Source organism: Ruditapes philippinarum, unplaced genomic scaffold, assembly GCF_026571515.1.
Source record: "Ruditapes philippinarum isolate M1 unplaced genomic scaffold, ASM2657151v2 ctg1108_1_1_1_1, whole genome shotgun sequence".
NCBI classification, from domain to species: domain Eukaryota; kingdom Metazoa; phylum Mollusca; class Bivalvia; order Venerida; family Veneridae; genus Ruditapes; species Ruditapes philippinarum.
This window is the reverse complement of record NW_026864791.1, coordinates 205521-219181: the sequence shown is the minus strand read 5'-3', so window position 1 is coordinate 219181 and position 13661 is coordinate 205521. Positions and strand designations below refer to the sequence as shown.

The following is a 13661-nucleotide window of genomic DNA, read 5'->3' as shown; positions in this document are numbered from 1 at the left end:
AGTCAAGTGTAACAATTTATTTTGACATCCCATCATGTACATGTATACAGAAGGTATGGACTGGACAAAGAGAATAATTCTTTTAACACAATAATTGTTTCACAATGACTTTTAACACAAAGTATGAATATTTCATAATGACTTTTAACACAAAGTTGTCCAATTTCATGAAATTTTTGGGACAAAGGCAGAAACTTCAAGTTACACGACCGACAGACGATTTGTTTAACGTATTATAATCCCTACAGACTACATCATTGATGTAATTCAAAATAAGAAAAACACATAGACGGACTAAAAATAAACATTAAAAAATTTATGTGTTTAGATCATTAACTTCAAAATGCAGAATACTTCATATGCAGAAATACTTTTTTTAATCAATTCAATGGAAGTTTATTGCCAAAAAAATTTCGTAAATGAAATTATCTTACTTGGAAATTAAAAACAAAAGTGTGCCTCATAACGTCCTTCAACATAAAAAGAATTTGTTCCAGAACATCTGGCGTCCCCAAATGTTGGGTAAAAAAAATCCACAAAATTCAACATTAAAATAAAACCGTTTTGCAGAACACATGATTGAAAGGAAACCCCTGAAAGCTGACCACATGATTCAATCAAACTTTGCCTTTAATTTCTTTTTGAAGAGAACAGGCAGAAGTGAAACTAGGGCAAATACTGCAAGTATAATCATTGATGTGTATGACACAGCATCTCCTGAAGATGTGAGCTGATGTAGAGTTGTTCCTGCTTGTATTGCTACAAATGATGGTGGTGCTACACCTGAAACAAACATAAATAGTGCTCGTAATAAATCTGGTTTAAATGGTACAACACTGACAGCGATACGTTAGAAATGCTTTTTAATTAAAATTCGCTTGCATTTCTGTATTTATATAGATTAAAGAGTAAAAAGTAGCTGAATATATATACGAAAAAAAAAATCTTCATCACATTTGCTTCAGCCCCTTAAGTCCCCCGGTTGATCCATGCCTGTTATTATCTCATGACTCTATTGAATATGGAAAAAAACACATAAAAAACGATCAATTCAATTTTATTTCTCTATTAAAATGTTTAATTGAGACATATCTTGGTTAATAACAACTTGTACAGATCGTATCTGTCTAGAATATAGATTAAAGTCCAGTATGACAGAATTCATGATGCCAAAAAAACAGACTTGTGTCGATGCTTCTCCTCGCTTATAATATTTTTTTAAATGTTATTCAACGGTTAAAGATAATAAATATTTAAAGAAAAGAAATTAACAATACTCGATTTTAATGTTTTAATAACTTTTTGGGTCATATTTTTATAGTCAATAGTTCGCTGAATAAATGGTTTATGCATGTTATAAAGAAGTGTGCCACCTGTGAAACCAAATCTCATGATCATGTACTACAACTGTAGTAGAATTAAGTCATGAAAGGGTCATTTTACCCCAGTGACCTAAAACTCCACCGAAGTTAAGGGACTATCAAATTAATCTACCTATCAATATGAAAGATATTGGTCAATAAATGAAGTTGCTAAAAGAAACTTTAGGAAAAGGGCTACAGAAGTACAGAATACAGGAGTGGAGACTGCATCCAGGATTTTTTTGAGAAGCATGAAAAATGTCTTACCAAGGAAAGTTCCTATGAAGAATGGCAGTAGAGGTACATTTATCACAGGTGATGCTATATTGATGAACCAGTTAGGTAGAAAAGGTGTAATACGCAGAAATATTATATAGTTTAATAAATGCTCTCTATGATGATTCACCTGAAATAAATAAAAAAAAACAATAGAATTTAGTATATAATAATTATATTCCTTGAAATGCTAGATCAATTATAAGGGTCATTTCTCTCTTAATTGGGAACAGACAATAGTCTTGTGATTTAGGGAAAAAATGTGGGGAAGTAAAAAGCTGGAAATTTTATCTAAAAATTGTCAAAGTTAAAATTGCACAAATCCTGTGTAAATGTTAAACCTATGTCAAAAGTGAATGATAATAAAAACAGCACAGTTCTATTCAATCTGATCAATTTAAGGGATATCAAGATGAAAATTTAAAAATATCAGTCAACAGACTTCATCATAACATGAACAGCTAAGATTATCACTTACATGAGATTGCCAGTCCGAGACTTTTTCAGGAATGTATTTGATCACAAGTCGCCTACCAACCAAGTATGATAGAAGATAACAAAAGGTTGCCCCAATTCCTGAACACTGAAATACAAACACAGAAACTATTTTCAAACATTCATTAACAATTTCAAATACCCAATACTCTGAGATTCAATACTTTCCTCATGCATTGTCCTCAAAGTGTAAGATCAATTGTCACTGAGAAATTTAGCCTCGCCCGAGGTTAACAATAATACAGATTTGTTCCTCTCTCTATTGATCTAAGCGGGCATATGGCTGGCCTTACAAAGGTGTCATATACTTAAGAAATAATATATCCCAAACAGTGATTTTATCGCTCAATAACATCACTGTTTGGAGTTCGGATGCGAGGAATTATATCACGAGGGCGTAGCCCGAGTGATATGATGATGCGCATCCGAACGACAAACAGTGATGTTTTCAAGCGATAAAATCACTGCTTTGGATATATTATTTCGATTCTAACACGACATTAACAAATAAATGTTGCGGTACATGATAGTTAAGCAAAATTCCGTCTGATTTGTTTCCGAACTGTTGCATAATAACACACACTTTCTGTTCTTCTATGTTCAATAGGGAAAAATCCGGGTCGTGTTAGAATTTAATATAATGTATTTATGTATGTTCCCATCTACAAACAAGTTGGATTGAAATTATCTTCAGCTTAAATATTGTTCAATTACTGGTTGACCAAGAGTGTCATATATACATTGTAATGCACATCTTTGTTGTAATTCTTTAAAATTTGCAGAAAGAATTTATACTGTATGTTACTTTACTAGATATACCAATAGACAGAACTTAGCTGACAAAAGACGAAAGACCAACAACCAAGATTACTTCTAAATCTACAACTTAGTTAACTTAAACTAGACCAACAACTAAGCTAAAAACTAGACTTAAAGCTAAATTTACTTCTAGATACACAAATTTGATGACTTCACTATCCTGACATCTAAAATCACTATTAGACCAACATATAAGTTGACTTCTAGGCAAACAACTAAGCTGACATCTAAACAACTTCACAACTAAATTGACCACTAAACTGACAACTAGGCTGAATTCTAAACTTAAAGTAAGCAGATTTGTGATGTCATTATCAGATTAAACTTATTTTAAAATAAAGAAATAAGTAAATAAACTTACGAAGCACACCATAAACAAGGCTAGAAAGAAAGGGAAGAGAAACCCTGACAATATACTCAGAAATATAGACCCAGGTATAGCAAATGATTGCAAACTGTCTAGAGTTAAGGAAAATCACATCTAAACAAATTGTAAAAAGAATGTTAAAAGTAAAACTTAAGGCATAGCATGGTTCTCATTGTCATTATTAGAAATTAGTCACATGTTACAAGTAAATGTCTTGTATAAATAGTGTTGTAACTCAAATTTCGGACAGGTTTATGGCCAGTAAGGGGTAGGGTTCAATACCATGTTATTCACACACCATTACTATTCAGACTGACACTTATACAAATAACCAACTAAAAGTAGAATTGCAAGAATTTGAAATGTTGTTTTACAAAGTTTGATTTGACAGATTATTTGTTTTCAAACCATTTTTAATTTTATCAAGCTTTACTGCTAACATTGCAAGGAAGAAGATATTAGAAAATAGACACCACCATTATGATAAAACATGGTCATGTACTGATCCAGAGGGGGGAGGGAAGTAGGTGGTTTAAGGGAGTCATGACTCCACTCAGATTAGGATAGTATAAGGAATTGCTCCAAGATTGATCAACTTACACATGTTTTTTATTGCGAAAATCGTGCAAAAACTTGAAAAAAATTATTTTGACTCATGACCCCTTCCTGAAAACTTGTAACCAAGTTAACACCACCCCTCCATTGGAATATGCATTATCCCTTGTTGAAATTTTGCAAACCCCTCTGTTAAATAATCCATGATCCATGTCTGATGGTTGTAACTCTATTATTTCGATTTTAATTGTTACAAAGTAAAGGATACAATATATATGTGACAAAATACCCTGACAGAACTTGGAAATAATATTTATCAGTGTATTTTGACAAAACTTTCCCGAGATTCTTGGCATCTTCTATATCCCTTGGTAACTTTATATGATGTTTTTCTTCCCTGAAATAAAATAATTACATACTGACAATTAAACTATACTCTTCACATGCCAGCAAATATTCACAGATTGTTTAAAAGAAAATTATATTCATTGCCTTTAAAGTCAGTGCAAAACCCTAACCTGCTAAATTAATATGTGTCATGTCACTTGTGTATTAGTCCCGCTTTGAACTAGGGCTGCCACAAAGTGATGAATACCTAATCTCTTTGACACAAGATAATTCTTATACAGTGCAATTAACTATTATTTTTTAAAGAAAATTAAATATTTGAGTTAAGTTTGAAAAATAAACAATCATTTAAAAACTATAATCCACTATTACGACCGGTTTTTTAATTCGTATTATTTCAACAGTAGTTCCCACCTTGCTATAATACAACTTCTTTCTCCTGACCAATCTATAATTTTGCATGTACATTTTGTATTTAGACCCCGTTATTCAGAACACACTTTTGATAGTTGTAAAATTAGGCATGTCAACTGCCACAAGGAGTTTTGATCACATTATTGACCCATGTGTTTATGATATTAAGAATGATAATGGTTGTCACTAACTGAAAGGTGTGAAATTTATTAAATTTGTCCGATAATCTGTATAAAGAAAATGCAGCAACATTTTGATGTTTTTTAATTGTTATTTTAAACTGATTATATTGACAAATCGATACATGAAACCATGAATAAGATAGATTTTAACACCTCCACTTCTCCTGACTAATCATAAAGGTAAAGGTTTTAACCCAGTATTTCACAAGTTAACCCAGTAAAATACATGTTTAACCAATCAAACCCACTGGGTTGGATTTTACAGTTTAATACCTAGGTTTTTTGAACAGTGCCTTAAACATATATATTATACATTTCAAACAAATTGAGTTAATAAAATGTATAATATAGTAGGGTGAATCATAACTAGAGTAGGAATTGTTACTAAAATTTGTAAAGAAGAACAAGTGGTTATGGGGCATATCACCAGTGGGGCAAATCATTATATTACCAAGTTACAATATTTTTTTTCATAAATCAAGCTTTGATAAATAATGTTTAAACAATACTTACTGTGTTAGTTTAGGAAAGTTGAGGTAGACCAGACTGAGCATTGCTACAGCTGTTAAAAATATCAGAACCAACAATATCAATGATCTGGTACTCCCACTATCATCTTGTATCCCTGCACTGGCATGAAACGTTTCTTTTGTCTTCAACTGTGTAAACTCTTGTTCATCAGAACCTATAAAACATCAATAAGTATACTCATACAAAACAATAACAACAAGAGTCATGTTAACATGGCCATCCCTCACCGAATGTGTTTGCTCATTGACAGAACATATATGTAGTAGAGCAGAATAATTCAATTTTAAGAGGTCTTTTGGTAATGAAAACTTATGGCTGGAGTGATATAAGCTATTAAAACCTATGTATATACTGATGGCTGAAAATAACAAAGGGAAATAACTGAAAAATAATGCAGGGTAGGCTATCATTCTTGTGTGCTGCACTCCTTGTCAATGAGATCTATCCACCTATGAAGTTTCAAGTTGATACCTCTAACACTTTTTGAGACAAGCTCCGGACAAAAAGTATGAAAAATAACAAAGGGCAATAACTCAAAAATTATAAAGGGAAGAGTTATCATTATTGCACACAGCATTCCTCCTCAATAAGATCTATCCACCTATGAAGTTTCATGTTGACATCTCAAAGACTTTTTGAATTATGCTCCACTCACATGAAAAATTAAGTATGAAAAATAACAAAGGGCAATAACTCAAAAATTATGAAGGGTAGAGTTATCATTCTTGTGCACTACACACCTCCTGAGTGAGATCTATCCACCTATGAAGTTTCATATTGATATCTCAGAGGCTTTTTGAGTTATGCTCTGGACAAAAATTAAGTTTGAAAAATAACAAAGGGCAATAACTGAAAAATTATGCAGGGTAGAGTTATCATTCTTGTGCACTGCACTCCTCCTCAATATGATCTATCCACCTATGAAGTTTCAAGTTGATAACCTCAAATACTTTTTGAGATAAGCTCTGGAAAAAAAGTATGAAAAATAATGTGTTCATTAAACACAAATGCCCCCATTTAAAATCTGTGATCTTCAGCTTAACTGTTTGTCAATCAATGATCTATGGTGGCATATTTCTGCCACCAGATAACCATATAACTAACTAGTTAATTAAGAGGTTAACTAGTTACGTAACTAGTTAACCTCTTAATTAACTAGTTAGTTATCAGGTTAACTAGTTACGTAACTAGTTAACCTCTTAATTAACTAGTTAGTTATCAGGTTAACTAGTTACGTAACTAGTTAACCTCTTAATTAACTAGTTAGGTATCAGGTTATCTGGTGGCAGAAATATGCCACCATAATGATCTGCTTCAAAGGAATTAAGATACAGTAGGCAAGACGAATTATCTGCATTAAACCAGTTTACGCCAATAAATTACAAACACTCATGTGACCTACATACATAGCATCAAGGATCATTGTTGTCCAGTGATTTTTCTCTCCTAATTGGGAAGAGGCCTTAGCCTCTTCATTTTGGGAAAAATTAACGCTAAAAATGCTGAATTGGGAAGTAAAAACGCTGGTTTAAGTTAAGATTTTTGGGAAAACTGCATGATTTTAAAGAAAATTTCAACTGGGAAGAGGCCTTTTTTCGGAGTCTGTTATATAAGTAGGAAAATCACTGTTGTCAACTGGTAGACAATGGCAATAATGCCCGAGTCATGTCTTTGACTTGGCCAGAAAAAATGACTTCATTTACCACATATGTTGCTGCAATCACAATTTAAACATCACTTGTTAAAGTCATACTTGCGTTAAAACTGATGTTTTGAAATTCAATAAATAAGAAAATTTTGTCACCCAACAAAATCCCTAACAGGCAGACAAAGGCACTCAAAGAGGGCAGCACAGAATACCCAAATATACCTAAATATTGCCCAAATATGCTAAAAATAAATATTTTATACAACAAAATGCTGTTTTAATTATGAATACAATATATCCTTTCACCAAGATTTAACTAAATATACCCAAATATACATTTTCCTATCACTGTGTTTTGAACCGAAATATACCGAAATATAGTACTCCATTAAAGCTATTTAAAATTACAAAGAAAATGCTGGTGGACACTTGTATATAATTACAACAAAAATATTCTCTAAAAATTAAAATGTAGACAACAAATTTAATCACATCTTAATCTAAAATTGCATGTTTATTGAAACTTTATTCATTAATGAACGTAGATCAGGAAATGTCTCAAGTTAAGTTACTTACAAAATCTCAAATGCCCATTTCAACGGAATGAATGAAAATTATAGCCGGCTTAGTCATATTATTTTTAAATATTAATTTATTTTCTCATTATAATCTATATTTTATAAAAACAAACATGAATATTGCTATATTTTGGCAATATTTGGGTATTTCATGCCTCTGCTCAAAGAAGGGTTAATAAATAAGGTCATAAATTATACTAAAATGTATCTTTCAAAGAGCTTCGCTTTGGGACTTTGCCTTTAAATATTAACACAGGACCCGGGCTTTGGCTTGTCCAGCTATAGACTATAAGTGTACATTTAAAATGAAATCAAATAAAAAAATATATAAATAAATTTCTATACTGGCATGCAAGCAGTTCCCGTACAAAAATCATAGTAAATTATGTTTAAAAACTTTTATTATGCTCACTCATCAAACAAGAACCAGTTGAACCGGTTGATGCTCCCCCGAGAAGGTTTTGGACACAGGAAAATATAAAAATATGAACAAAGGGCAAAAACTCCAAAATAAGGCAAGGCAGAGTTATGTTTTTTTGCACTGCAATTTTATTCAATGAGATCTATCTATCTATAAAGTTCTGTGATGTTCAAAGTTATGTCCCGGATAAAGTTCAAAAAGTAAAAATGAACAAAGGGCAATAACTCCAAAATTAGACAAGGCTGTGTTTAGGTTCTTTAGCATTGCAGTTCTATCCAATGAGATCTATCTACCTACAAAGTTTCATGTTGATATCTCTAATAGTTTTAGAGTAATGTCCCGGACAAAGTTTCAAAATGAACAAAGGGCAATAACTCCAAAATTAAGCAAGTCAGTGTTATGGTTCTTATGCACTGCAAACATACTTAATGAGATCTATCTATCTGCAAAGTTTCATGTTGATAACTTTTATAGTTTTAGAGTTATGTCCTGGACAAAGTTCAAAGTGTACAAATAAACAAAGGGCAATTATTAAAATATTAGGCAAGGCAGAGTTACGGTTCTTGTGCACTGCACACCTGCTCATTGAGATCTATCTACCTACAAAGTTTCATGTTGATACCTCTTATAGTTTTAGAGTTATGTCCCGGACAGAGTTCAAAGTGAAAAAATAAACAAAAGGCAATAATTCAAAAATTAGGAAAGGCAGAGTTACGGTTCTTGTGCACTGCAGTGCACCTACTCAATGAGATCTATCTACCTACAAAGTTTCATGTTGATACCTCTTGTTGTTTCAAAGTTATGTCCCGGACAAGAAAAGCGGACTGACGCACATTCTCACAGGACAGTAATTATGTGGCTACTCTATTGTTCTCTCTATTGTTCTTTTAAGCAACACAAAAGAAAATAGCCACATAAAAGCATTACAGAATGAATGACAACACAGAGAAAGAGCAGTTACCTATTGTCCCTCTAGCCACATAATTACTGTCCTGTGAGTGCGGACAGACAGACAGACGGACAGACAGACAAGGCGGCGACTATGTGCTTCCGAAACATCAGGGGGACTACTTGATTGTTGTTGGCTACTTGATTGTGTTAGCCAGAGTATGTCACATATTGACATAATCAAGTAAATATGGGAACCCAGTGCACTAATTAACTCCGATAAAACTTTACACGATTAGTGTTTATATTATCCATTTAAAAAAATTTCAATATGTATTTGTGTGACAGCTATTCCGAAAGTATCAAAGAAGCCGCCGTCTTCTTCCTAGATACACACATACATATATATCTGTATTGAGCCACTTACTCATATTAATTTATATGCATAATTAGACATAGTCGATGTGATGTAGTGTGTAGTTTTGGACCAATTCAGGGTGTAAACTTTTTTACTCGCTGGTTAAAAAGTGGCAGATGTCGTTTAATTTATACGATGTTTACATTGGCGAATTATACAGTATAGCCCCACTACAGGCAGTGTTACAAATGGAGCTGCATATCATCATAATAAATTATCATGTCACACAAACTTGTTAATTGCTGTCAATTATCGACAGTAACTGTGCTACTCCCAGAGGCAAGGATTAAATTTATTCACAAGAGCTGTGTTATATTCACGAGGTAAACAAAACAGAGCCCATGATTAAGTGAAAGAATACTTTCCATTGCTCGAATTTAAGAACCCACGAAAATGCCAGTTTTGATAAAACCACGAAATTTCATGCCCACGAATACAAATGATTTCACAGTAAATAATGTAAAAATACTGGTTTTAGTTTTTAATATTCAGGTGCAGATAGGGTGATGTCTTTTAGTTTAATCCATGTGTCTGTGGCCGGGTGGGGTAACCGATGCAGCCATCACTCACATTTTTGCATACTTTAATTCCTGAATAATTCCTTATTAGACAATTATGATTGTCTGAAGACGGGATCTTGGTGTGACTTTAAATTAAGCCCAGAATTTGCTACCTGAATCGGGTAAAACATGTTTTTTCATTTCGTCATGATGTGTCAAAATTTTTCTGCCCGAGGCCGAGGTCTCCATTTTGAAAATGGTGTTCGTTTAATATGCCTACTGTGTATTTTCTTCCTATAAGGACTGAGACCACTATTGAATCGGTAGTACACTAGGTTTTTTTTTTACTGAAAGTCAATTTCAATAATTTTCGTCAAATAATGAAATTTAACTAGGCTAGTTTTTACGAATTGATTTCGGTAATGAAAAGTTAATTTCGGTAATCGAAATTATACGGAATAATATGCATTGTTGCACTTATAAGAGCCGACAGAAAGCCAAAATCTCGCTCAAAACGGTAGTCAAGTCATCATTTTCACAAATGATCTTGAAAAGTAAACAAAATTTCGTGGAAATAAGCTTGATGATAAAGAGTAATGTCTTCGCAGCCGTATGCAGCTATTCCTTTTTTTTCAGTTCGGTCACGGATTTATATTACAGGGATCGGACACTCCCAGTTAACCCTATATAAATGCTTAAATATCTTTTCGTGCAATCTCGGATTTATATTACAGGGATCGGGCACTCCTGTTAACCCTATATAAATGCTTAAATATCTTGTCGCGCACCCGATAAAGGTACATCGATCGATAATTTACCGGCTCTTAACGTAAATGCCCGTTCGTAACGGATACCTACTTTACAAAATACCATACTGTATAGCTTTTCCATTTATTATCCGATTTTGGAAATTTAAAGTTTATTTTGAAGAAAAATACTTGTTTAATACAAATACCTACTAGTAATCTCTCCGCAACGGCAATTAAAAAAATTAACTTGAAGAAATCCGCGGTAAATTGACATTTTTTATATAAAAAGCAGGTACTTGAAATTTATTATTAGGGTAACATCGTAAGTTCAATTTCAAAATAAAAAAGAAGCCGATGTAACTTATTCACAGATGATCAAAGATGAAATATTTAAGATTTATTGAGTTATTTAGTCTAATTTATTGACGCACTATTGTTTTACGGGTAATATAACGGGCTTTACAATTCGCTCAACGCGTGAAGTAAATTTGTTCAATTTTTAGTACAAAATATTGCTGAGATAATTGTCAATATTGACATATTCATAAAATATTAAAAATTCATTCATCATTTAGATCCTTTATTATTATTTTTTTGAAAATCTGTTTTCAAATGTCGGTGCAGTGAAGTAGACACAATCATCGTAACAGTAAAGTACTCTCGTGTAATTGTCTCGATTCCGGCCATTTTAATGTCACTCGTATATTTTAATTATTCTTTTTACTTGAATGCCTGTAGAAAGATATTTCTGATATTATTTAATGTAACCCTAGAAAACAATAAAAATCTTTACAATTTGAGTCAGTATTACGCGAAATAAAAGTAAATGTTGATTATTTTTTACACATCGCTTAAATTTCTTTGAAGTTTAATTACTTTTGAAGGAGTGTTAATTACCAGGTAACAAGTGATAATTGAAAAAAATTATTTCTAAACTTTCATTACCAGGATACATGTGATAATTGCAACACTCAATCTTCAAAAACAAATAGAATTTGAATGTATATTTTGTATGTGCGTGGTCTTTAACTACAGTGGTATGTGTAACAAGGGAATGATTCTGAAGAGGATATATTTAAATACAATATAAATTTATTTTCTTTATTAACATTTATTAATGAAATTGAAAATATACAACTAAATTTTTATAGTCCTTTCTTTGAAAAATAATGAAAATAAACATACGACAAATAAATCATTTGACACGAATTGTGAAGGATAACTATGAAAAAATATCTGTTTCAAAATAAAAACAAAATATTATAAAACAGCTGTTCTGTATGCAAATAAAAGTTTCTTCCTTGCCAATCTAATGAATTCATCTACATATGAACGCTTGTCTTGAAAATCTGAAAATATATTTGATAGACTTATTAGTAAAATATTTACTACATGTATATTAATACTAATTTTCAGGAAATCGAATAAAAAAATGTACAAATCATTTGGAAATAATTCACAGAAATAAAGACAAATTTTAAACATGAATTTCTGTAAAAGTATTTAAGCAATCAAAAAACATTTTTTACAATGCAACCATAAAGGGACTCCATTGAGGTTTAAAAGCCTAAAAACATAACATTTGAATTTCTTACATAAATGAGCTAGGGCACCTTTAACAGAAATATATGCAAAGATAGTTAAGAAATATACTTTTAAATAAATTAAAAATCGTATATTTATGCTTTCCTCAGCCCGATTTGAGTGAAAAGCGTTTAAACGCTTTTTATTTTGGGTAATTTTTTAAAATTTGAATAATAATTCTGGAAAAAAACGAAGTGCGCGAATGATCTGAAATTTTGCACAAAGATTAGTGGTCTAAAGCTACATCAAATGGTACATTTATCTGGAAAAAATATTTTGAGTCCCATCATGTCAAAAAACTCAGTGGAGTCCCTTTAAACCATGTAAAAAAATTATTTTAATCTGAATCGCGGTAATAGATTGTGTTTGAAGTAAAAGGGGGTCAAAGTGTAGAGAGTATTCTTAAACAATAGGCGAATATTTTTTTAAATTAGGTACATTTTAACTGATCGTTTCAGCTTTCTGTTGGCCTATTTTCATATATTAATACTTTAGCGACACAAAATAATACTGTATCAATGCATTCGTATGTGTATTTTTTTTCCAAAAAAGCTGCAATAACACCACATACTCTTGTGATAATCTGCCATATTTTGCTTTCTGCGCGTTCCGCCATCTTTCTTTCTTTCCGTCTTTATCTAATGTGCGCGCGACGCGATTTTAATAGTGTCCGATCCTTGTAATATAAACCGGTGATCTTTAGTCACAGAGTTGTAGACTTTTAGAAAGTGCTAAGTCCTTAAGTTGTGGAAGCTACAACATTGACCTAATTTACGTAAAAATCAAATGAATATTTGACTGGTCAAAATGTGTATATTTTAAAGTACTATCAATACAATAACAGTTTAGAGGAAACGGGGTAATTCGAAATTTATAAGAACTAAAAGGGATCAATTCTATTCCTGTATGGTAACCGCATAGTTTGATTATAGTTGTTATTCGGAATAATATTATTTATTAATATAGTAGGTCTATAAAAATTAGTGTAAGGATACCTTAACAGTTTAGAGAAAATCGGGTATAAAAAATAAATTTTTAAAGAATACTAAACCCGTACGGTAACCGTGCAATTTATTGTATTTGTTATCCGGAATAATACCGGTGAACGAAAATGGGACAGTTTGTATACCTTTCAGATTCCCACAATTCCACATTTGTGTACATCATGGCGGCGAAAATGAAACTATGTCGGTGCTTGTTCAAACCGATTTTTTATTTTTGTCTTCTTTGTTTTTTAATATCATTAAATTGTGTTTCTTATGTTCACTCGGCAACCCAACCTACTACTACGCTTGATCCTAATGTCACAGTTACAACTGACCCGCCAACGACAACAACTGAGCCAACGACTACCACAACTATTCCCCCAACAACAACCATTGCCCCAGATGAACCAAGAACTGTCATTGGTGACACAGGTACAAAGATACAAGTGCTCATATATTTAACATTTATCTCGGAAAATACATTTGAAACAATATTTTTTGTACAAAAACCTTTTTAACCACGCAATCGATCTTATCGATA

General features: G+C 32.1%; 2 protein-coding genes across 5 annotated transcripts in view; one reads left to right on the top strand and one right to left on the bottom strand.

Moving 5' to 3' along the window:
- Positions 1-434: 434 nt before the first annotated feature.
- Positions 435-10110, bottom strand: LOC132726804 (transmembrane protein 41B-like). 2 transcript variants are annotated; one of them, XM_060712173.1, is made up of 7 exons: positions 9975-10110; positions 5331-5502; positions 4142-4270; positions 3313-3406; positions 2116-2220; positions 1629-1767; positions 435-783 (listed from the first exon to the last, which is right to left on the bottom strand). In XM_060712173.1, the coding sequence occupies exons 1-7, from the start codon at positions 10048-10050 to the stop codon at positions 614-616; spliced, it is 885 nt and encodes a 294-aa protein (XP_060568156.1). In that variant the 5' UTR covers positions 10051-10110; the 3' UTR covers positions 435-613. The 2 variants fall into 2 exon arrangements, with proteins under 2 accessions (XP_060568156.1, XP_060568157.1); XM_060712174.1 differs by having other exon boundaries at positions 9872-9995.
- Positions 10111-13230: 3120 nt separating this feature from the next.
- Positions 13231-13661, top strand: part of LOC132726802 (tectonic-3-like) — a 36527-nt gene continuing 36096 nt past the window's right edge. For all 3 annotated transcript variants that reach the window (XM_060712171.1, XM_060712169.1, XM_060712170.1), the window contains exon 1: positions 13231-13552. In XM_060712171.1, coding sequence (XP_060568154.1) covers positions 13246-13552 — 307 coding nt within the window. In that variant the 5' untranslated portion in view covers positions 13231-13245. The remainder of the gene's footprint in view (positions 13553-13661) is intronic.

Excerpts from the sequence above, each read along its gene's own strand:
- LOC132726804 (XM_060712173.1), bottom strand. The coding sequence starts at position 10,050 with ATGGAGACCTCGGCCTCGGGCAGAAAAATTTTGACACATCATGACGAA. Across the intron at positions 5,503-9,974 it reads ACATGTTTTACCCGATTCAG|GTTCTGATGAACAAGAGTTT; the intron begins GTAGCAAATTCT and ends GATGTTTTATAG. Across the intron at positions 2,221-3,312 it reads CCTTGTTTATGGTGTGCTTC|TGTTCAGGAATTGGGGCAAC; the intron begins GTAAGTTTATTT and ends TTTGTATTTCAG.